Source organism: Natator depressus, chromosome 19 (genome assembly GCF_965152275.1).
Source record: "Natator depressus isolate rNatDep1 chromosome 19, rNatDep2.hap1, whole genome shotgun sequence".
Taxonomy (NCBI): Eukaryota; Metazoa; Chordata; order Testudines; family Cheloniidae; genus Natator; species Natator depressus.
The window spans coordinates 956,039-981,187 of NC_134252.1; the positions used below are offsets into that span (position 1 = coordinate 956,039).

Consider the following 25,149-nt stretch of genomic DNA (forward strand, 5'->3'; position numbering starts at 1 on the left):
CATAACACAATAGGAGGACAAAGTAATTTGATACTTCATCTGTTAATTTAAAAAAAAAAATACATTGGTATCATTCTGGGATCAGAATTCAGCTTATTGTCTTTAATTAGAGCAAAAGCTTAGCTATCCATACCAAGCAACTAACCCACTCAGAGCCCATGCTGTGGATTAGATCCCAGAAGTTCTAGAAACTTGGTTCAGCTGAATTGTACATTTTGTAGGCTTAAACTCTGCAGCATTTTCCTCATAGGTTAAGAGATACCAGTGCACCTTTGAGGGCTGCCCTCGCACCTACAGCACTGCTGGGAATTTGCGCACTCATCAGAAGACACATCGTGGGGAATACACATTTGTCTGCAATCAACAAGGTTGTGGCAAGGCCTTCCTTACCTCCTATAGTCTCAAAATCCATGTCCGAGTGCACACTAAGGAAAAGCCGTTTGAGTGTGATGTGCAGGGCTGCGAAAAGGCATTCAATACACTGTACAGGTAAGAGCCCTTCCATGCAGCTCTGTTGTCTTGCATGGCAGATGGTTACCACTATTTTTCATATCAAATTCAGTTCTTGTTTGAGCACCCTGGCTGGAATTATTGGGAGTGGATCCTTCTCCCAGCTCCAGACCCACTCCTGCTATAGAATCTCAAATCAGCCTGAAGATCGTCTTCCATCAATACCAAGAACTGGGAGAGCAGCATTTGTGACATTATCATTAATTATGTGTGTTGCAGTAGAAGTAGCTGTGTGGTCCCCTTTGTGCTTGGCATTGTTCAAACACCTAGAGCTTTCAGACATTTTTGATTTGTGTACTGCAGTCCTTCATAAACACTGATATTGATAAATTTAATGACCAAACAGAATTTGTTAAGCCTTTGAACCTGTCTTGTGGTCCTTGTTATATGACTCATTAGCCTTGCTGTGCTGCATGTGATCAGAGGGATTTCTTTGGAATGCTTTGCAGGTTGAAAGCACATCAGAGGCTTCACACAGGAAAAACATTTAACTGTGAAAGCGAAGGCTGCAGTAAATACTTCACAACGCTCAGCGATCTGAGGAAGCACATTCGAACACACACAGGAGAGAAGCCATTTAGGTAAGTCGCTAGAAGGCAGTTTCCCCTCTTCTGTGGGGAGAATGGCCGGTGAGTTTGGTAACTGACGGTCTGTGTGAAGCAGTGGAGTCACTACAAAGAAGAGGCTCGTTGTAAGAATCTAGAGACAAACTGCATGAAATATTTTCACTTTTAGTCCAGCGAGGGAGGCTAGATGCATGAGCATATCTGAACTGCCACTTCTTCAGTTGGCGAGAAGAGGACAGCATTGCAGTTAGTGGCACCAAATTACTCTGTTGCCAAATAGATCAGGCTGGCCAAGCTGCTGTGAGGAGCAGCACATCTGCAAAATCTGCTGTTTTTTCCCTGGTATGGTGGAAAGTATAATCCATAAAAAATGGTGATTGCAATAAATGGCTTTGTTCACTCTTTTATATTTTGCTGTCACATTGTGATCTGTGCAGCATGTGTAGCCAGATACCTCCAGATAGCAACTATTAGCAGAGTTTAAATCTGGAGCGTCCTGCAGATCAGTCAAGCACCCAATGGGAAGCATGACTTCGCATTGTACCTGATGTATTCGAAATGTCTGATGCTAACTTTTCTCTGTTTGGTGCTTCACTCAGGTGTGATCATGACGGCTGTGGAAAGGCTTTTGCTGCAAGCCACCACCTTAAAACACATGTTAGGACACATACTGGTAAGTCTGGAGGGATTTCTTCTGTAGCTGAGCCTCTTTTGTTTATACAGACTTTCATAAGCCTAATAATGCTTATACCTGTAGTCTACAGAGAAGCACAGCAGGGGCATTTAATGATCTGTTGGTCAGGTTTCAGTTGTTTATTTGTTTTATTTATTCCGATGTAAGGAATAGTAATAAAGATGTCAAGGCACCCTGACATTTAATCTTTCAACATCATAATACATTCAGTAGCAATTAATAAAAACAAACATTCAGATGGGAACAAATTAACTCAACTCAGCCAACCAGTGAAGCCACTACAAAAGACATCTTTCCTGTTCCTGTTGTCTCAACCTTCTCCAGAAACCGTAGGAAATAAACCAGTACTGCACCAAAAGTGGTGAGCAATTAATAATTCAGTTAATATTTTAATTAGGAAACAAGAAAGGCAATCTCGGGGTAGTAAACAATGGAAAAATATCCCTTCAATTTAAATTTGGCAGCTATTGAATTTCACCAGCACACCTCACAAATGCAGCAGTAATGAGGTGTAAAACTTAAATATTCACTTAACTCACTTGACAAATTTGGAAACTTCTGTTTCTAAGGCTGTTATGCTGCATCCAGGAAGCGACACTAAAGCTGTTTAGTAGGCTGTTCAGACATGTTCCCACAGGTCCTACATTCACTGTTTACTCTTTTCAGCATAACATTTAGCGTGGGGTGCTTTATATGGTGGAATTCACCTGGGACAATTGTAATGTGGGTATGTTACAGAGATTCTCTCTGAGAGTTGCTGTAGCAACCCTGTACAAGACATTCAAACTTGAGTATGTCTTTATGGGAGGCGATGTCCTTCTTTCCTTATCAAGTTAAGGGGGGTTGTGATAATTGGGCCTACAGATATATCCTAATTTTGAGCTCAACTCTAAAAAATGTGTGTAAGTTCATAATATCGTCACAATAACCTATAACAACAAACATTGATGGGAAAAGGTAGGAAAGGGAGACAGACTGAGTTAGTCCAAACAAAAAGGCCTAATATAATTCAAGGACTGTGTTAAAATGATGCATGGTAAACAAGAAGAGTGTGGAACCATATTTTGGCTAGTAGGTCTAATTGGTGGACAAAATAACAAGGGGATGCTTTATTCCACACATCACTCCCTTTTTGAGTCCTTAAAGAAAGAGACCTTGAGATGAAAACTTGGCTACTGGAGTGAGCGTCACTGTAATGCCTGTGACCCCTGTTGTCTGCTGGAGTCCTGGACCATCTTCATCCTAAACCTGAGAGATGTCCTGACCAGACTGGGCCTGATTGGGGGGTACCCAGATGACATCTCCAGCATCTCTGGCTAAATCCCAAACATCACCTGGGATGTGAGACTCCTCTGCCTGTTCCTTCCCCCACCTTATTTCTTTTCTTTCCTATGTCTCTCCTTTTGTCTTCTGTTTAATAAAAGTCTGGCTTAGCCACCCAATGCTGTATATTCTGCAACACTTCTGTGAACCTGTGATCAGAAAAAGGCAGCTAAATGCAATATGCTAAACAGCCTAATGCTGATACCAATTTGCCAGGTCTTGGAATGGCTGGTAAGATCGTGTGCTGTCTCTGTTTTTCAGCAATGAAATTGCAAGCAAAAGTCAACATCAAAGACAAAAGCTGCGTTTTGTGTCTTTGCTGTTCTTTTCTTTCCCCTTTTCTGTGTGTTTATCTTGTTTTGTCTTCTAGGAAACGGAACTGGACTTTAACAGCAACAGCAATAACAACAGTTCCATCCCATATCAACTGACTTCTTCTCTTTTTCCCAAAAGGACAGTAGTTATCATCTTTGATGCCATCTAAGAGACTGTCAAGCAAGGGGGTTTTTCCTTCTAGAAACTCTCTCCTGCTAAAGGGAAAGGGAACAAGGGACGTTGTTAAAATGAAGGCCTTACTTTATGTTTCAGATGCTTTAACTGTTTTCCATTATTTTCTGTATCTTTAATAAAAGGTTATAAAGGATTGTTAATAGTGTGTTTGCCATGGGACTGAGCAGGTGGAGGTCTCTCTATACGAAACCTTGTTTAAAACAGTGTTGGACAGTGACTGGGTTATGTTAACACTTTTGGTCTATATATTCCATCTAAATTAATACAACAGTGGTTGAAGTGAGACCTACAGACTAGTGGGAGAAGAGCTGAAGCAGTTAGAGTGCTTGAAATAGTCTTGCCAGCTTACTGGTTTAGTTTCCCATATTTTAAGTAGTGCCATATCTTGGAGGATGATTCTGACTTAAGCAAAATGGCTTTGGTGACTTCTGTCTTGTAAAGAGATGTCTAAACTTTTGTACAAATCAGTCTGGTGTTTGTTTTGTGCTTCTTGTAGGGGAGAGACCCTTCTTCTGTCCCAGTAATGGCTGTGAGAAGACTTTTAGTACTCAGTATAGTCTCAAGAGCCACATGAAAGGTCATGAGAAAGGACACTTATATAATGCACTTCCCAATAACAATGTATCTGAGGTCAGTAGCTTTCTCTTTTTTCTTTTTAGAGCTTTTGTGATAGATTGAAACAAAACCATATTTTGGGGAGAAGTTCCTGAGGCAATAAAGCGTATGCAACATTGTGTTGCAATTTTCAAAGAAACTTAAGGGTATTTGGTACACCGCTCCGATTGGAAATCGGTGGGATTTTGGTGCTTAACTCCCTCAGGTACTTCTGAAATTCCCAGCCTTAAACTTCAAGAGGATCGTGCCTTATCAAGGAACAAAATCAGGGTGGATTGATTTAAATCAGAGCTGTTTAAATCGCTGATTTTTAGTTATGATTAAAATCAGCAAGCAGGAAACCTTGATTTAAATCATTTTTTTAAATTGTGTTTCTGCATTTATACTTTTTAATTATTTTCCTAAATAAAGGTTAATTTTCACTGGTTGGTAACCATTAAAACATATTGATTTGCAACTAAATATAGCCTTTACACTAAATTTGGGCTGCTTTTTGCGAACTAGGATACAGTATATGTGTACACATTTGTTTATGTAATTATATATACCTTAACTTACATTTATTCAAATTCTTAATTTTTTATTTTTTAATTTAGGAAATGGTGGATTATGCATTTCTTATTAGATTAATTTTTACTTGTGATTTTTGTCAAGCTTTAATTGGATAGACATTCAAATTCAATTAAAAATGCACAAAAGCAGCATTTTAATTTTTTTATTTAATAAAACTACCTTAAATGCACTGGAAACATAAACAAAGTGTATCAAAAAATTTACCAAATATATTTGCATTTAAAATGAACTGATTTATTAAACAAAGGAAATATCTGTAGTTAGTGAATAAAACTGATTGTTTCTGTTCACCATGTCCTTGAAGATTTTAGAATGAGTAGACCTCATTGTCTTTCAACTAGTTTTTATTCATAGATTGGAAGAGGAAAACAAACTTTCCTGCTTTTTCAACTCCTAATTGCTTTCTTAACTTTGAATGAACTAGTCATTGAACTGATATAGTTGAATACACTGAGGTGAAGAAAATATTCTCTCTGTACCAGCAGAAGAGGCTACTGCTGTCAAAAGCTGGTCTCGCACTTCAGCGAACTCTGGTTCCAGGTGCTTAGCCAGTGACTTCCACTAGTTCAGTGGCTTGGACTTTCTTTAAAACTTGGCAGCAAATATGTACTAAATATTATTTATTGTATTTAATTTAAATAGATTATAATTTTTGGCTTTGAGATAAATTGTCAATTTCAAATTTAATTTTAAATAGATTTATTTTTGTAAATATTTAATTTAAATAAAAAAATTTAAAATCCAATTTTTTTTTTTAAATCACTGATTTTATCCACCCTGAACAAAATAGCCTGACAAGCTGTGTAGATGCCTTTACCTCTAAAGAAAGAGATCTAAAATACTGTGGAATGTCCAATATTGCTGACACTGATTTAAATACATAACTGCAGTTGTATTCCTTTTCAGGATACAAACCACTCACTTTGTCTGAGCGACTTAAGCCTCATTTCCACAGATTCGGACCTGCGGGAAAACTCTAATACAGTAAGTAACCATGCTCTCCCATAATTTGAGATTTTGTCTTTATTATGGAGTTAGTTGATTTGATCTTAGGGTAACTGACAGGACTGTTTGTCAATTAGTGTGTTTTTAAAAGATGGCCAAGAATGCCCAGATCGTTGGATGGGCAGTGTTTTACTGTAGAGTAGTAAAAATGTTAATAAATTAATAAAAAATGCAAGAGAGACATTCAAATTCTTCATAGTGTTTGCCCCATCCAGAGGAACACAGGGTGTAAGTATTAAAAACTGGTTGGTTTTGTTTCACTTGCTCTGTCCTTTGGCATTATCTGCTTTTGGTCCCCATTTTGTTCCTCTTGTCTGGGTGTGGCCTCTCTAGTGAGAGGAGCATTGAAACGACTTGCTCTAGGATCGATGCCAGAGCTGTTCAGTGGATTTTTTTGGCAGAAGGCATTACGTCATGTGCTGACACATGCATACGCTTCCTACACAGACCTTATGATTCCTTTCCTTCTGTCATTATGAAATATTGCTGTAATCCTATTGGGTGAATTTGGCACATACGATGCATTTGATTCTGACGACTGAGGCAGGTGCAGCTAGTTGTAATACTACATATGATTTTAACTTTTTCTTCACAATATTGTTTCTCTGAAGCGGGGACAATTCCTTTAAAAGCAAAGCAATCCTAGTGTTTCAGTGAATTAGTAACATTTTATGTGGGCAGAAGTAAATTAGGCTGGATACAACAGTATAGAAAAAATTTCATTTTAAGTCACTTGAGAGCCAGAGATCTAACTCTGACCAGCTCTGAGCTGTTTGGTTAATGGTAGCTGGATAGTTTGTGAAATGGGTAACCTGTTTATATATCTACACATTGTGCGCTCTTTGCTCTGGTTTGGGGGTATCTATGTCTAGGGAAGAACCCATTGCAAAGACTCCAGGCAGAAATAAATAGAAGAAAACATTAAATCAAGCTTGTCCTTTTGGCACTTGCAACTAGTTAAAAGAGCCTTATGTTGGAGTCAGAATTAGCACCATTTGCTTGTACTGCCGTAGTCTCTACCATTTGGCTTTTCCCTCCCCAGCCACTTCTGTAACTTGCATTTTGCATCTATTGGTGGAATCATATACTAAGGCTATAACTGGCTGTGACACAATCACTTAATTAGGTTGCCTCCAGGTGTTGCTGGAAGAGATTGCATCCTTTTGCAAGTTCATCTGGGAAGAGACTTGTAGGAGTCTGTGCAGGAAGTAATTCCACGTTGCTGCCATCTCAAGCACAGACTTTTGGCTGTTCATTGCAAATGTCCCTGTAACCTGAAAACAGACTTTCTAATTCAGCAGGGTGAAAAGGAAGGATTTTTCTCCAGAACTAGCAGTGTTCCTTTAAAATCTAACCTTATGGTAAAACTCTTCTTATCTAGTGGGGAATGTGGCCATAACTAAATCTTGCATACAGAAAAATTAGACATGGTTGAGGGGCTGGTATCTTTTAGTGGAGCTAGCTCATGGAGCCATATAACAAATCCTGTTCCGAGAACAGTTCTGACATTACGGTTAACACCGGTGCACAGACTAGGAGGTAAACTAAGCAGAGCCATGTTGGCTTGTGCATAAGAAAAAGTTTCCCTAATGATAGGGGTAAAACTGATATAAACAATTCTAATGTTTCAGATTCTACCCAAGTATTACAAACAACAAGGGGTTAAAATGAAATACAGCTACAGAAGAATAGTTAAGTGTCCTTTTAAGGGTTTTGTCAAGTTCAGGGTTGTGCTTATGTTCTCTATAAAGGGTTGTTCATTTTATTGGTGAATTTGCGTCATGGCTAGTGGTAGCTAACAGGCATCTTTCATGCTGTGTGCTAGTTGCATAAAGTACAAAGTACCCTGCCCTTTCTGAGGGTGGCCCATTAAAATAACTGAGCAAACGATTGCAACATACATATGCTAGATGACTGGCATTTATGCAAATAGTTTAAGACTGTGGAGCTGTTGTTATCTAACACTTCTCTCTCCTTTTTCTTCTCCCCAGACACATGGACGAGATCTTAGCACAATCTCACCAGCAAGCATTTTTGAATCTATGTTCCAGAGCCCAGATCATACAGCAAATCAGAAAGATTCTCAACAGACAGGTACACTTTGTATCTGTGCTCTTTGAGAGACCTTACCGCCTATCCGTGCAAACAGCTAATTCCATTTATGCATCTCAGACTGAGAATTATTGCCTAGTGGATAATATAAAGCCTTAGTAGAAACCAGACAGGTGTTCCTTAAAAGGGCTGGTGGGGAGCATTGCCAGTTTATTTTGTTTTCGAAAGTAAATAGTATTCATAGTCTGTGGAGTGTTGGGACAGCGTCACTAGAACTGAGATCATGTTTGCAGCAGCTTTGTGTGTCATCCTATGGCACTGAAAATGGTGCTGCTGGGCTTATCTTCCTTATAAACTCCTCTGTACTAGGTTTCCTGTTGGAGCAGGTATTTATGGCTGAATGAATGAAACCATCTGTAGAAGGGGGTTTATAATAGAAATACTTACAACTCCTGAGAGCTAGTGGCTCTAACAGGCCTGTGAGTAGAGTACAGTGTTGTTGGCTTCCTAAATTTAGATATAGAAAGGTCCCTGTCCTGGGTCCCTAAAATGTCCCTATTTAATTGGCTTGCGTTAATGAGTTTTGTACAGGGCTTTGACTATGAAAAGCACTGCTGCTAGCATTCTATTAGCTAGAGGGCAAGTTAGGCTTCATTTCCCAAGGTTCAGTGAATAGCAGTTTTTCTGGACCGTGTGAGACTTGGTGTATTCATATTTCTTTTTTACTTTGTTTCCTTTGGCAGCTGCCTTGATTGAAAGTTTTAACGGTGATGCAGACTCAGTAACTACTGTTCAGCCTTCTGTAGGAGATTCAGCATCTTTATCTCTCCCACTTGTACTGCAGCTTGGCATCTCCGAGCCTTCTCACCCAGCACTACAAACCTCCGCACCCACCTCCATAGGAACCAGTTCACAGCAAGCTGCGTTTGGAAATCCTGCAACTATTTTACAGTCCCCAGAAGTGCCTGTTCCTCACAGCACACAGTTTGCAGCCAGTCACCAAGACTTTCTACCGCACACTCGGACACCACCACAGCCCATTGTACAAGGACTTTCAGTGGTTGCCGGAGCCACTGCTCCAGCAGCATCGAGTGCCACTGAGCCTCTGCCAGGTGTGGTTCAGTCTGTGCCTATTGGTGGGAACTCTGTTCTGACAAGTAATCCAACTATAACAATTACTCCGTCTCAAAGTACTGCTATTCTGCAGTCCAGCATAGTCATGGGAGAACAGAACTTACAATGGATTTTAAATGGTGCCAATGGATCTCCCCCAAATCAAGAACAAATGGTTAGTATTTACCGTAACATTGCTGAAACACTGTTCAAAACATTCATGTTCCTCACATAGTGCAGGGGCTGTTTTTTAATAGAAAAATGTCTAATTTTAGTATATTGGAGAGGTACAGGATTCAATCCCATCCCAGGTGTGTCTGCTTCAGTTTTGGGTAGTGGTGATGTGAATGGCTCTGTACAGATTGACAATCCCTGCCCTGAAGAACTTAAAAGGTAGTCATGAAGGAGAAAATGTCTGGAAAATCCAGAGGTGAGGAAGATTTAGTGGGTTGTTTTCTTCTTCTTGTTTGGCAAACTTCCTTGTATAGGCCTCACAGAGGATGTGGACTTGCTTTACCTGTGGCATTGCAGTGTGAGGCCCGAGAGTAACTTGTATTTAATTAAAAAGAAAAGGAGTACTTGTGGCACCTTAGAGACTAACAAATTTATTTGAGCATAAGCTTTCGTGAGCTACAGCTCACTATATCCATCTTTGTGACAAAATAGAAGCATAAAAACTCTATAGTGTTTTCAGCATTGAGGCATTTCATAGTTTATACATTTCCGTAGCTTAATCCTATTGCCTCATAAATTGGAGGAGCCTTGTATATAAGAATAATGAAAAATCTTCTGCAAAACAAGGATGTGTCTGATGCTAAGTGAATCTGTGGGTTTGAGACCTGAAGAATAGTTTGTGTTATTCGTTTTAAGTAGTGTGCCAATGCCATCTGAAAAAGCTTCCTCTGTTGTGAATGCCAACGAATAAAGAGCCATTGATATGAACGCTCTGGATAAAATGGAATATTGGTTAAGTATTAATTAATTTTGTTGGAAGTGTGAACAATGTGTATTGGCAAATTCACAGCACCTCAGTTCAGTATCTCAGGACTACCTAGGTGATTGTCCCAGTTTTGTGATATCCAGAACATGGAAGTCACCGTATCAAACCAAACTACGTAATTTGAAATCCAGTTTTCCAGTCATTGCTCTGGGATACAAGTTTCTCTTGCTCACAGCTGTTTGGAGTTTGCTTTTGCTTAGTTGGAGATCTGATTTTAACTGCATCAAATGTGTTTTTATTTTTTTTAAAGCCACAAGTTCCAAAGGTGGAGAAAGTCTTTTTTACCACCACATTACCAGTGGCTGGCAACACAGGTATGTGCATTTGAAATGCAACTTCTTACCCGTTTATAGTCCCAGTGATATTCCCTTGGTAATAGGTGACATCTCCTCGAATAGTACTTGTTGGGGTGTTTTTAATTGCTAGTTAAAAAGTCCAAGAAAACTTTCAGCTTTTTACACTCTTAAAGGGTACTGGTTTAAGCCTAGTTCACTGAAGACTCATGTTTGACCTTATTGAGGGTATTTGCATTATAACATTAAGAAGGAAACAAAGATAATACTGAAGATTACTGGGGAGAAGTTTGCTAAATATATCGTCTTGATTAGTTATCTCTTTTATTAAAAATAATGTGGTATTCTAATGGTATGTGTGTATGAGATGGAAAAAGTCAAAGTAGCTCCTTTAAGTTAGATAATTAATGCATTCACTGAGATTTAGAGCGCTTCCAACCTTAAATCCTTATATGAGGGGAGAGGGAGCAGCTGATCATTTACATTGTTTAATCCATCCAGCACCAACAGTTTGCTGGCTGACCACCTCTCGGAGTTGCATCTAATAAAATATATAGTCACATATATTTCGTTTTTATCTAGCATCTTTCATACGCAATATCAGATGCTTCACAAAATCAGTCGTAGGCTAAAGAGAACAGGCAGGTTTGAAGATGAGATTTTAAAAAAGGAAAGGAGACAGCGTTAAATAAACAGAGGAGCACAAGTGAAAGAACCCTCCCTGCAGTCACTAGACAGGAAAGCAGAGCAAAGAGAATGAACAGGAAGATAGCTGACTTTGAGGTGTTGAGAAAGGGAGGCTGATGGGAGGCCACAGTACAATCCCTTGGGATTGTCTCTGCTTTAAAGGGACAGAGGCATTTAAACAGAAAAGGGCTTTAATTTTTAAACACCACTTCATCCTGTGACTACAGGTCAAGTCCTGTACTATAAGAAGAGGAGTTAATGACTGAAACCTAGGCAGGCTGAATGTTGCTCCTCTACTTAGTAGTAACTAGCTGCAAAGAGATCAGTGCTGGTCTAATGCATCTTGACACAGCTCTGACTACCTGTTACCTTCGTTGCCTCTTACACGGCTGAGCAGATTTATAGTTATGCGCTTTAGCTCATAGTCAGGTTAATGATGACTTGGGCTTCCACGGTTCCCCTAGCTTTTAGTTAGGGTTATTTGAAATGCTGTTTCCCTTTCCCTTGATCTCATAGTTGTTGTTTATATGATGCCATAGGCGTGCATGTTACTTGAGACAAACAAAAATGGGAGTTTCCTGCTATGAGGAGTTTACATCTGAATTAACCCTAAAAGATTACGTGCGTCTCACTGCACTGAGATTATGCAATTCTCTCACTTCTGCGCCTATTTGTATCTTTCCATTTCACCTTCAGGAAACTCTGTTCAGCAGATTGGTCTCAGCCTTCCTGTTATCATTATAAAGCAAGAGGAGGCCTGCCAGTGTCATTGTGCCTGCCGAGACTCTGCCAAGGAGAAAGCAGCTAGTAAAAAGGGATGTTCCTCGCCTGACCCGAAAACTTTGGAGCAGCCAACTCTTCAGCTGCAGCCTGAGACTTTTCCTTCCTCCTCCTCCTGCTCCTCTTCCTGTGAGCCCACCGGTCAGATGGCTAACCCTTCAGACTCGCAGACTGAAACATTAAGTGCCATAGACGTGTCAGACTTCCTGTCCCTCCAAAGCCCTGAAACCCCATCCAATCTGATTCCAATTGAAGCACTACTACAGGGGGAGGAAGAAATTGGTTTGAATAGCAGCTTCTCCAAGTAAAGATGCTCCAGATTCTCCTTCCTTGCACCTGGAGGCTAAAATCCTCCTCCTTAGAAGCAGACAGTGAAGGCTCAAGAGTTTTTTCTTTTTTTGAAGTTTTGTGGCCTACTTCTGCTTCTCGGATGTCATTTTAGTTGTGTCCCAGGAACATCCATCTTCGGGAGTTGAATCTTTAAAGAAAAAAAAGATTTAAAAAAAAAAAGCTAAGTTATATATGAACTGTTTTGGCTGCACTGTCTGTCACTTTTGCTTGCTGTCATATGTGAACATGGAAGTTAAGGTTACTCGTCTGCATAACGATTATTAAAAGAAAAAGGGGGTTTTAGTTTCAGGCAGTCTCCTGTTGCACGTCACTTTTATGTTTGGGGGTTTCGGCACTGGCAGCGAGTGGGTCTTTTGTTACAACCTCTTGGGTCTGTAATCTCCTTTTGTCTCCCTCTGTGTCTGATACTGACCATGCACTATAGCAGGGACCCAGAGAATGACGCTTCTGTAGCAGAAGATGGTATTATTGTAGTAGGAGTTGTCTGGTCTGGAGCTTTTCTGGAGTGGTACTTTAAGATGCTTTTGTTGTTCATGGGATACGTGTCCCATCACCTAGTCGGTGGGAGGAGTTGGCTGTTTGTATTAGGCTCACACTAGTAGCAAAGCCAACTGAAACCTTTGGGGAGTTCCTAAAGACGAGCATGAGGTACTTGTGCTCCTGCTGTGTTTATTCATTTGATTTAAATCAGGGCAGAGAGTACAATTCAGGCACATTGCTTCCTAATTTAGAAATGTGGTCAGAGCCTCTGCCTATGTAGAACCTGCTCTGGTTGCCGCCTCTTGCAGAATGTGGTGGGTGTCACATCTGGTGATATTGGTGCCTGTTGATCAGAGTGGCCAAAAGAACAACATCCGACTTTCTGTAGAAACATGAGTCAGGCTTTAAAAGTCCACCCCTCATTCATCAGGAGCACAACACCTTTGCAGGTAACTCTCTTCTTTCGTTGACAATGATGCCTTGTCAGCATATAGTAAACTAGAATTCAGTGAGCATGTCCTGTAACAGTCCAGAAATGCTTCCTCTTTTCTGTTAAACTCTATAATCCCTGCCTGAATCTGCCTCCAACCTGCTGTAGTGTCAGCTCTCTGTGCATGGGGCTATTTCCTGACTAAAATGCATTACACAACTTAGTAGTTTTTCATATCAAGCTGAAACTCTCTATTCTAACTGACTCAGGGTAAAAAAAACAACCACAAACTCCCCTTCCACCAAAAAGCCTGTAATGTTGCAATAAATGCAGTCTCATTTTAAATGGTTTATTTATGCTGCATTATTTTAAAAGATGTAATTTTATAGTATTTTATCCATCTGTCTGGCTTTGGCTGTGAGTCTTTTTGTGTTGAAGGAAAGAATATTAAATAGTCTTTATTCAGTTTACGGTGTTAGGTGTAGTGATATGACCATAAGCCAAATAATGCTGAGCAACTGTGTTCACTAGATTTAAGGATGCAAACTCCTGGAAGGTGGAGGCCTTTCCCTTCTCTCCCTTAGGTTTTCTTCCTGTTTACTCACATCTTATTGAAGCTGCACTCAGCACCTGTTTTGGGGGAGGATCCTGATAGAGCAGCCAAACCTTCCTTCTTAATGTACTACATTGAGGTGCGTCGGCTTCTAAAACCCTCCGGAGAGCTGTGTAGCCTTACCAACATCTGACGTATTCTTAGGCTGGGACAATGGCTTCATCTCTTGTTCTGTCCAGTTGCAAACTCACTGCCTAGGTGCAGACAGAATCAATGTAAGGGAGCAGGCGTTCAGCCAGTCTGGAGATCTCCCCCACTTGTACAGCGTGGGAGGATGGGGTGAGGGTGAAGGCGTAGGGGCAGTGAAATAGGTGACTTGTAACTGTGAAGAGCGGTGACAGTACAAGCACAGTACACTCTGTGTCCTGGGTACCCTAATGACAAGGGCTCATGGGACGGCAATAGGACTGGAAATTCCCTGGCTGCTTTTTCTTTCCAGCAAGTGCTGGCTCCTAGTGCAGTGGTGCTGGGACATACCACAGGGTCGGGGTGCGTAGGGGTTCCTCCTACTGTTGCTGTAGCACTGAGATTTTCATCTGTAAGATATGAACTAGCAAAGCATTCCCGTGTTTTCTTCTCTCTGGGACACCACCCCACCCTGCTGGGCAGCACTGCAAGGGGATTGACCTGGGCTGGCATCTCACAGCCTTCGCTCGGGACACAGGCAGGCTGGCAGCAGTGAGGATGGCTGTTGAACACACATGAAATAGGCTTGAGTCTGTTTAGCTGAGAATGTCTTTGCAAGAACTTCTGACAATTGTCCCGTTTCAAATTCTGATTTGAAGTTGCATGGAAGTGGGAGGTGTGGGGTCAGGGCAGCAATCTGGCAGCAGTGAGGGACTTGCAGCTTTGTCTCTAGCTCTGCTTAGGTATTTGGCTTTTTAAAGAGCATTTGAGAGAGAATGTGAGTGTGTGAGAGAGAAAGTAAAAGTATAAAATCCCAGGTCCTGCTGGGGTCATGGAATTTTTGCCATTGAGTTCAGAAGGACCAGGATTTGGCCCTAAATCTGAAACATTGGTCAGCTGATGGACTTGGTAACCTTTCCTTCAGGGACACTGGGTGTGCAGTTACTCCCTTGTGTGAATATGTGCACCTGACCTGGTGTGATTCGGGAGTGGGTCTATAATATTCTCAGTTTAGGTGAGGCTAAGAAGGGCTCCCAAGGACGGCAGAGTAGCTGGGTTTCATCAGCACCTTGCCTGTCCCAGCACAAAGACACGCGTCCCTTAGGCAGTTGCTTTGTTAATGTTCTTTACTTTTTTCACTTGTGCTCTATGTGTCTGAATGTTAAATTATGCTGCATGTGTCTAAGCACTCCCAGCACCCTCCCGCGCCCCGCTGGCTCCTGTACTGCCTGAGAGGCTGCACGGTCAAAAGCTGTGCCCCGCTGCAGGGATCCCCTGCACACTGGTGGAGGAGCCTGCGAGTGCCTGGCAGGGAAGTGCCGTCTTTGCCGTTGCAGCTGAGCTGTCAGAGCCCCTGACCCTAGGGCAGCTGGAGACTTTTCCCTGGCTCAGTAAATTCACAGCACTGTGACAAAAGGAAGGGAAAGTGTCTACCTTTTGAGACCTGCAAATGCCAGGCTTGACATCAGACTCCCAGAGAGGAGTATGCGCTCTCAGGCCTTTGAGATGGTTGTGAACGTCCTGTACAGTGTATACAATTTGTGAATTCTTTTCCATATCAGTCTTCACAGCAGAACTGCACTGCTCCGCATAGCTCTGTGTTTAAGCATTTGCTGTTTGATGGCTCATGGAGGTTTACTTGGTTCCTACAGCTTCTAGAAGGACACACAAGCTAAGTACAGAACTGGTCTAAATACCAACATTGGTAGCTCTGGAAGGCAAGTAAGTAACCCCAGTGATCTAACTGAACATGCAGCTGGAGGTAGGAGAACTCACTCTTCATGCTTGTAGATGGTAGAGGCTCCTAGGAACAGAAAGTCAGCATTTGTTCAGGGCTGGTACTGAATTACATAGAACAATGTATGAATTGGGGACTTCTGTAATGCTGACTGTGTCCAGAAAGACGAGTTTGCAGAACCTCATACCAGTATCTAAAATGCACTTTAGGTTATTTTATCTTTAACCCAATTGCTGCAATTTCTTTTGTATATACTTTCAGAAAGTTTATTTTTGCTCTGATTAAAAGTTAACAGGGGTGTGCAAAGATGAGCACTTATCTTGGTGCAATACTTGTCGCTAAAGATCATTGTCCCCTGTGGTCGGTCTATGTCTGCCTAACTGAATTTGTGTAGTAAGTAGCTCAGTGACCTGTCACCCTACCCTGTCTATACACAAACAAAATTATGTATCCTTAGCGAATGTCCAATCTATGCAAAACTTCGACTGGGAGCACAGTGCTTTAGCAGGCCCTGCCCTCTCAAGCTTTCTGATAAGCTGCTTATCACTTGTGTTAGAAGTAATAGGCTGTTTTTATTTGTTGTGTTCATCTGTATGTCCCCCCTCAATCTCATTTCAGAATGAACATGAACAGACGTGACAAACTGTTCCTAGACAGGCATGTTGCACCTTTTAGAGTTTGTCTTCACAATCATTTTCGATGTCATGTTATCTGCCTTACTTCGCTGAGAATAACTCTCCAGCAGAATCATCAAATACTGCTTTTGAACCGCAGCAACGTTGTTAACCTGTTTACAATACTCTTCCTGTACCAGTTAGAAGTAAGCATTGGCAAATGAACTCATGGCTAGCCTGAGGGTCTGGAACTTCTTGAGGGAGGGGGGCACTGTTAGTTTAAGGTAAAATTGGCCTCAGAGCTCATAAGAGATGAAAAACTAGTCTCTTATGGACAATATTATGCATGTGGCAACTGAAATGGGAGGCAGCACAGTCCATTGTATAGGGCAGTGGGTTGAGAGTCAAGTAACCTAGTCCTGACTCTGCCACTGACTGGCTGTATGACCACAGGCAAGTCACTTAACCTCTCTATGCCTCAGTTCCCTCATCCATAAAATGGGGAGAGTGATGCTCATTCACCTTTGTAAATGCTTTGAGATGTACGAATGAAAAGAGCAAAGTGCAGAGTATTACCAATACGAGCGAGCTGGCCAAAACAGTTAATAATTAGAGTCAATTAGGCTGTGAGGCAAAAATAAACATCTCTTTAACACGACACATTTCTGATTGCGTTGGTTTTAATTAGTAGTTTTCCTCAATATATTTTGGAAACAACGTCAAGTTTTTATAAATGTTACTGTAGTCAATACTCATGGACAGGGCTGAACTTTTAACTTTTTTCATTTTGTCTTGATATAAATCATACGTTCTAGAAGTTGGATTGTGTGTCTGCACTGAGAAATGCAAACTAAACTGGATATTTATATAGTAGCATACATAGTCTAAATGTGTATGTTCTTGGAACTAGTTTAAAAATCCCACACCATGCTTTTGGTGGTGTGCAAGCTGGCCAAAATTTGGTTCATTATGCAGTGTACTCTTTCTCAACTAAATGCTGTTTCTACTTTTTCTTACAAGAAATTTTTTTCATATGATCCTTTTTCAGCAAAATCAAGGGTATGTTTTTGCAGTATCGTAGCTACGGTAGCTGGCATTGAAAGGTTTTCCTTGCTCTGTAGCTTTGTGTCCTTCCACCTGCTTATAAACCGAAGCTACTCATTTGACCCTTATTTTGGAGAGAAAATAATAGTTGACGTTTTGTTTTATTTGCACAGACTAGCATCAGTTAGGAGGGCAGGTAGCTGCCGGTTAGTTATTGAGCATTTGCTTCAGCATTGATCTCTGCATAATCTTCAGACCAGCAAATCTAGGAAGAGTTTAGGATGTTTTTATTGCTTGTGTTTTACACGTACTGGGAGCTGGGCAATGGTCTTGGAGATGATTTTAAAAAACAAACACATCAATTTCTCAAATGTGTGTGTATGGTGTTAAAGGAATTTATTTAACTGCGAAACATGGGAACAAATGTACTTGCATTCAGCAACATGAAGATGTTAGTTACAGGTACAGTACTTCCAAAGGAAGAGCATCTCCAAAACCCAAAAAAGAGTAAATATGAATTTGTATTTTTGAAGAATGTAAAATGTGAAATAATGGTGTTTGCTTAATTGCTCATTTTGTATAAAGTTAATATTGTACTTTGAAATATCTGCTAAGACATGGAAATTAACATTTTTTTGGAATTGAAAGCAATATTAATACTAATGGAATCCTAATTAAATGCTTATTTAAATAATGTGGTCCTGGAGTCATTCCTCAAGGGCTTGATCAGTTTCTCTGGAATGTGAGTCTGAGCACTCTGCTCTCCTTTCCATCAGAATAGGGCACTGAGACTTTGAGAGAGAATAGTTTTCCTATGCAATTGGATTTCTTCCCCCCCCAGCCCCATATTAAAGTTTTTGGATCCACAACCTTCATGTCCATAAAGGTACTTTCAGGCATGTGGAAGGGTGGAATAGTTTAAGATGCATGCAAAGGACTAAGACCAGCTGTTGTAATTACTTATGCTGTATACTACTTCCCCTCCCCCCCACACACAAATAATCATGAGGGACAGCATTCATCCAAAGACCCCAGAGTACCCCCCAGACTCAGCATACAGGGATCACTTCATTCACCCCTGAAATGCAGTGGTTGTTCAGCAGTGCACACCCCCACCTTCCAGGAATTGAGGAACGAGGAAGGTAAAATAGAATTGTTCTGTAGGGCTCTCTCATTTTAGTATTCCTGGTTAAAAGGTGCTTACCTAAGTATTTCTAAGTAGTAGTCTGTGATAAGGAGCATAAGTGGCAATATAAGTAGAGCAAGAGGAGGTAAGGAGAATGGACTGGCAAATACACAACCAGCCATGGCACCAGCCTTGCTTTGGAAAGGCTCAAAGAATTTTAAACAAATTGAGCTTGGAAAATGAGATTGCCTTTCTTAGAATTTCAGGTACATAAGAGGATCTAGACCAGGGGTGGGCAAACTTTTTGGTCCGAGGGCCACATCTGGGAATAGAAATTGTGTGGCGGGTCATGAATGCTTACAAAATTGGGGTTGGGGTGGAGGAGGGGGTGACAGCTCTGGTTGGGGGTGCAGGCTCTGGGGATGAGTTTGGGGTTTAGGAGGATGCTCTGGGCTGGGACTGAGGGGTTTTGAGGGCAGGAGGGGGATCAGTGTACAGGAAGGGGTGCAGGCTCTGGAGTGGGGCTGGGGATGAGGTGTTTGGTGTGTAGGAGGGTGCTCTGGGCTGGGATCAAGGGGTTTGGAGGGTGGGAGGGGAATCAGGGCTGGGGCAGGGGGTTGGGGCATGGGGAGAGGCTCAGGGGTGCAGGCTCCGGGCAGTGCTTACCTCAAGCAACTCCCAGAAGCAGCAGCATGTCCCTTCTCTGGCTCCTACATGGAGGCACGGCCAGGCGGCTCTGCATGCTGCTACGTCTGCAGGCACTGCCCCTGCAGCTCCCATAAGAGCATGTAGGAGCCAGAGCGGGGCCATCCGGCTGCTTCCGTGAGCCGTGTGGAGTGGCCCCCAACCCTGCTCCCTGACTGGAGTGCCAGAGTGGGGCAAGCCCAAGACCCCGTTCCCCAGCAGGAACTCGAGGGCTGACTTAAAACGGCCCACAGGCTATAGTTTGCCCACTCCTGCTCTAGACCATGCCTTATTAATAAGGATTGAGGAATAAGAGTAGGAAAGGCTTCTTTGCCCAGCCTTGGCATTATCTATCTTCTGTACTTATTCTGTAGCAGCTGAGTTCATACCACCCTGGGGAGGTACTTGTGATTTGGCAGGTAGAGAGACTGTGACTTACTGAAGGTTACCCAGAAAGTCTGGTGGTGCATGGACTGCAACCCAGGTCTCCCAAGTCATAGGCTAGTACCCTAACCACTGTACCATGCTGCTGCTTAGCCTGCCACCCCTTTATAACCGTCAGCTAGCAGGGACTGCAGGTCTCTGCAGTCATTAACGCAGAGAGGGTCATATGGGCATTACATATTCATGAAAAGCCTCAAATAGGTGAGAGCCTGGCTCAGGCACAGTAACCGGCCTCTCAAAAATGATCCAGAAGCTGCCCAAGGAGGGCACCTATTTGCTTTAGGGGCAAGGGAATCCGTACTGGCTGCTGGCCTCTGTACAAGTACCTGGTGAGCCAATTTAAGGACCTCAGGGGGTACATAAGGCCCCTAATAATTTAGGGCTGAAGTGTTTGGGCAAGTCTCTCCACAGCAGCTGAGCTGACTTTGTGTTCTGCCCTCTTATATTGTCAGTGGTCTAGGATTTGTATTACAGGAGCACAAAGGAACTCTACTCCAGGATTGAGACCCCATTGTGCTAGATGCTTGAGACACAAAAGGGAGAGAATCAAGCTCTTCAGGACAAGGACCAAGTCTGATGATAAAATAGGTGGATACAACAAACAGATGGGGGAAGGACAAGGCCCATGAGATGATCACACTTTAGGTACAAAGCATTGGTCAGAGCACACCAGGGGCCACACTCAGGGTTCATCTCACTCCAGCCAGAGCCACAGCCCTGCCTTTCCAGGAGCAGAACGCTCTGGAGCTGCACAGTGAGGCTCGAAGTGGGTCAGTTCTTCCATGATTATTGTAGGCACCCTCTTTAACCTGTTCTCAGTCAGACTGAAGGAAATCAAAGCATGTCAGCTCTGGCAGCAGCTCCCTCAAACTCCTAAACTGAACTGTCTAGTGTCAAACCAGGGCAGCTGGGAAGCAGGACACACAAGCTGCTGGTCTTCTGCATCTCCTCCAGCCCCCAGAGCAGCCTAAATCATATGGAGCAGAAAGCAAGGTAGCAGCAGCTGTTTGATGTGCTGTCAAAGGTTTCACACTCCCTCAGGGAGGAGTCACTGCTCCATGGTAATACTCCTCCCCCATTCAAAATGCAGGTAGGAATGAGGGGGAAGGAATTTACAATCTGGAGCTATCCTCTGCTGAAGGCAGGAGGGGATGAAGGGGACAGATCATCAGGACAAAAGGCGAGATGCAGCCCCTGCAGTGCAACTGTTCCAGCTGTGCACTAAAAGATCTGAAACTGGAGGGGAATCTACTTTCCTGTTAGTGACCCAAGGCAACAGCGGAGAGCTTGAGTGGGGTCAGCTGCCCAGGGTTAGCAGCACTGATCAGAGCTGGGCTTGTTGTCAGGCTGTTTCTTTTCCCAGGGTATTAACTTGTGACAGGCTGAAGCTTTCCCAGAGCTAGAGCAAACAGTTGTGTCATTTATTTCTAGACAACGCGATTTAGAGTTGAGGTCACAGCAACATGCCCTTACACACCACACCAAACGCATGCAAAGGGTTCAGGGACTAGAGGGCCAAGTATATTTTGTAGGGTACAGGCAATGAGAGTTGTAGTGGCTTCCTTCATCAATAACCCTCAGGTGACCAGCTCATTAAGCATTTCAGGAATTCTTGTTCTCTTCTTGCACAGGCAAGGAGCTGCCCTCTGTTCTGGCAGGAGCCTAGCAAATAATAAAACCACACGCATCAGTCCAATGCCTCCCAGGAGCCGCTTTAACACAGAATTCAAGGGTGCCACCAACCTCACGGCACTAGGGTCAAGAGGCTGCTTTCCGGAGATCATAACATTTTCTAATGAACTTAGTAATTGAAAAGAAATGGAGCAGCCCCCCCCACCCTCCCGCTGGTCTTGCCATTCAGGGGAGATACGGCCTGTGGAAACCAGGGCTCCTTACAGGAGTTGCTCCATCTTGTGCTGGGCAGTCATGTAATGTTAAAGGAAAAGCCCTCGGGGGCCCTCTTTACAGAGGCCCTGCTGCAAGGAAAGTCGGGAAGATCACAATACTTAACACAGAGAGCAGCCTGAAGACTGGTGATTTCTGCCATCAGCTCGTCGCAGCTGGCAATGTTTGCCAGGAGGCACTGCTGCCGGACTTCAAGGGCTCTTAGCAGGGTTCTCACACCTTCAACCTGCAAAGGAGAGGAGTCACCACAGGACATTCTCCAGGGTTAGGGGAAGAGTAATTCGGGACCCCCTGGGCTCTGTCATTCAGAGCCAGTGTGGGTTTCGTAATCTGCACCAGGCCTGGCAAGCAGCATCAGTTCCAATGGGAACCTCCTTGGCAGCTGCCTGCAGTGCCCAGCAGCGTTCCTGTGAAATCCACAGGACTGGAGCAGTTACATTAGTTACACTGTGTCTTGAACATGGAAATTGAATCGGTGTTTCAACAAAAGCAATAAACCCTCTGGAGAGGGCAGCAGCTGGGCTAGGCACAGGGCTTGTCCTCACCACTGAGTTAATTCGAGTATTGCCCCTAACCTGAATTGCATCCACACACCCCCCCTTAACTGGAGCATGGTGGTGAGCCAGAGCCAGCTCAGTCTCCTTCTTTGAGTCCATGTTAAAATGCTGCTTTATGGTGTTGACAAAGTCTAAAGACAAACTGCACAGATATTTCAATTATTCTTACACGTAAACCTAACCTCATCCCTACTGCCAGCCTCCATCTCCTCATGCCATAAACCACACACATTCGTACAGCCATACAAACCAGTGACTCAGTGTCTGGGGGCTGCTCAGCATCCTGTTTCATAGCATCCTCTGCATCCATTGCCAAGCTAGAGCTGAGAGCAGTTAGTTTTAATCTTAAGGGGCAGGACAGTTAGGGGTGGGAGCTGGCATCCAATTCACCAAGTTCCCAGAGTGGATCAGTAACACTGAAAAAAAAAAAATCACAGTTATAAGGGGTTTCTCTCCCCTGCTCCCAATAACAAATTAAAAACCCAGGGTGGTGCTGGAGCAGGCCCTGTTGACAAGCTCTGATTTTCTAGTTTCTTTAGCCTCTCCGCCATTAGAGGTCAAGGAAAGGTGTGGTGAACAAGGTACTTATTCCCAATTTGAGCTAGATGGATAAATTATTCAGCAGGTCATCAATTTCCAAAGCTAGGCAAAGGAGCGTTTGACATGAACACTTACACTCCAGGAAAAAGTTAATCAAAAAGCCAGAACAGAATCTGGAGGCAAACAGTGAAATTTCACTGGGACCTGCTCCACTGAGTAGCTTGTACACTCAGAAACCATCCTGGGAAATAAGGCAGCTTCCAAGCACAAAAGGATTTAAAGAGAAAAAACAGAAGGTTTTTCTCAAACTATTTGTTACATGATAAATTCTTTGCCCCAGGAGGACTATTTAGCTAGAACGTGCTTTGTTCTCAGCTAGTATTGGCACTGAAGAAAAGCAGTCAGCATCACCTTCTACTCTCCTAGAGCAGCTGGCTGAGGCCTTATTTATAACGTCCTTCAGTGAGTCAATTGCTACCACCTGTTTCCCTTGAGACCTCAGCTGGTTCCATTTCTAAACAGGCTGCACCTCTAATTATATCGTGTTCTTAAGGCTTCAAGCAAAGCTGTAGTCTTTGTAAGAAACCTATTCTTTCCTTCCTTCCTTCCTTCCTTCCGGCTTTGCTAAATTATTTCCTACAGGTCTCTGTTCTTTGCTGTCCCCTGTAGTAAAATCAAAGGTCCCTGTGGTGGGTGCCAGAAAAGAGAGTGGCACCCATCTTGATGAGTCCTCTCCAAAGAGAGCAGGCAGCCCTGCACCAGCTTGGGACAACAGTCATTTGATAAAGCAAGAAAGGACTTTTGTGACTGGTACCACGAGATTAAATGGAGCTGTCACAGGATCCTTTGGATCATGAGGAATGATTTCTGTAGTCGTATACTGACGAGAGATTTGGAAGTGCACGAAGCAGAGCTGGCTTAATGTTTGGACTCAGCAGGGCAAAAAGAGGTTGGAACTACATGTTAGCTTCTCAAGAGCTTCAGAAAAAGCAGATCTGAAAGGCATGGTGGCTTGGTGCATTTGCCAGAAAAAGGCAGCACTCAGCTGTGCAAATCAAGCACTGTGGAAGCCAGAGCTATGGACTGGTGTTAACCAGAGAGTGGGCCGGGGAATGCAGGTCTAGCAGAGTAGACAAGAACTACACTCTGGGGCGTTGTACCCCACCCAACCTGCATTGCCACTTCAGGGTGAAGCCTTTGGCATGTTAACGGGATAGTGTATCTCATGGCTGTCTACCCGTTCTATTTTCTCTTGCCTGAACAGCACAGAGTGTAGAGAACAATTCATTCACCTGCCTCACATGCTGTGACAAACTGGGAATTTTCTGTAATAGTTGTATGAATGATGTGCCTGGCAGTGACTTACTTGACTAGAGCTTGCTATCCAGAGAGTGCAAAAAGGTTAAAAAGGTGCTTTTGGGGCAGAGCAGGAGACATGAGGAGTGTGTGTGTCACTAACTGTCTGGGTTGGTATAACTGGGTCATTAAAAGACTGGCTGAAGCTGACCCATATCAGTGGAGGGTCTGGAAAGACAAGGGGAGCCCCAACCATGCAACAACTGACACATCCATGAGAAACTATGACAAGCAGACACATGAACTCAGCATGGGTCTAGAGGAGACCAGTGGGCCAAAAGATGATGAGAGCCTAGGACAAAAACTGGCCTTTGGCAAGACACAGGGCTCTCACCTGGGGCTGAAAGACACGGAGCCAAGGTCAGGGGAGAAAGCCGAAATGGATTCCAAAGCAGCTTAGCTGACTGATTGCACTGTCTTGGCCAGAATGGACTCTATCTTCATCTTTGCTTCTCTTGGCTAACCAAGGATTTGCCAGTGATGTGTTCCAGTTGACAAACGCTGCTCCATTCTGGAAAGGCAGCCTGAGGTCACTGCAAATACTCGCTGAAGTGCATTCGTCCCTGAAGAGTGTAAAATCTCTGATCAGGAGTCTATCTCAGTTGACTCGCTGGGCAGAGTTCACGGTGTGAAGCAGGAGTGCTGGAGTCCAGGCAGTCAGACTCGAAGACAGTGAGGCCTCATGGCCTACCCTGAAGAGAGTGGGACCTCCTGGGGGTCTGGCACACGGAAGGGATTCCTCTGAGGCACTGTTTAAAAGCTGGGGGATAGCACAGACCCTGTGGATCTCTGACACACACGCAATAAGTAAATTCCATGAGTTTCTTCTGCGAGAACTTTATTGCCATGAAGCACCAGGGTCATTCTAAATTCGGTGCCAGTCAGTGTTTTACTTGTGCGGTTCCCAGGGCTGAGGGAGGGGGAAGAAGGAAGGAAGTCACATCCAGAAGGCCGTTTGGGTAGTGCTTAGAGGAGGATGGCTGGTGTCCGGACTCCTGGGTTTTGTTTCCAGTTCTGGGGGGGCGGAATGGGTCTAGGGATAAGGGGGTAGGTCTGAGAGTCAGAAGACCTGGACTTTGCTCTCGGCTCTGTCACGTGTGACCCGTGCCTCAGTTTCCTGGTGTGTGAAATGAGGGCAATGGCGCACGGAGCCCCGGGACCACGGGCACTGCTCTCCGCGGCCGTCGCGCTGCAGGGCAGGGAGCGGCGGCGGCTGGACGGGGGCAGGGCCCTGTCGACTCCTGGGAGCCAGGGCGACGGGGCTTGTCCAAGGGGTCAGGCAGCAAGGCACCGACAGTCCAAAGAGAACCCAGGAGTCCGGGCTCCCAGACCCCCCACCCCTCCCAGAGCCAGGGATGGAACCCAGGAGTCCCGGCTCCCAGCCCCGCCCCGCCCCGCCCCCTCCCAGAGCCGGGGACAG

The 25,149-nt window shown here is 43.6% G+C and overlaps 1 protein-coding gene and 1 long non-coding RNA gene across 2 annotated transcripts in view; one reads left to right on the top strand and one right to left on the bottom strand.

The window, feature by feature from the left end:
* MTF1 (metal regulatory transcription factor 1) overlaps positions 1–17,733 on the top strand; it is a 31,448-nt gene extending 13,715 nt beyond the window's left edge. Inside the window, exons 3-11 of the mRNA XM_074934615.1 lie at positions 251–489; positions 960–1,091; positions 1,676–1,749; positions 4,100–4,233; positions 5,698–5,775; positions 7,788–7,890; positions 8,592–9,136; positions 10,212–10,275; positions 11,638–17,733. Coding sequence (XP_074790716.1) covers positions 251–489; positions 960–1,091; positions 1,676–1,749; positions 4,100–4,233; positions 5,698–5,775; positions 7,788–7,890; positions 8,592–9,136; positions 10,212–10,275; positions 11,638–12,029 — 1,761 coding nt within the window. The 3' untranslated portion in view covers positions 12,030–17,733. The remainder of the gene's footprint in view (positions 1–250; positions 490–959; positions 1,092–1,675; positions 1,750–4,099; positions 4,234–5,697; positions 5,776–7,787; positions 7,891–8,591; positions 9,137–10,211; positions 10,276–11,637) is intronic.
* An 860-nt stretch (positions 17,734–18,593) lies between these two features.
* On the bottom strand, positions 18,594–25,030 carry LOC141974459 (uncharacterized). Its single transcript, XR_012635749.1, has 4 exons — positions 24,064–25,030; positions 22,084–22,249; positions 21,383–21,502; positions 18,594–21,033 (listed from the first exon to the last, which is right to left on the bottom strand). It is a non-coding gene; the product is annotated as an uncharacterized LOC141974459 (long non-coding RNA).
* Between the last annotated feature and the right edge of the window lie 119 nt (positions 25,031–25,149).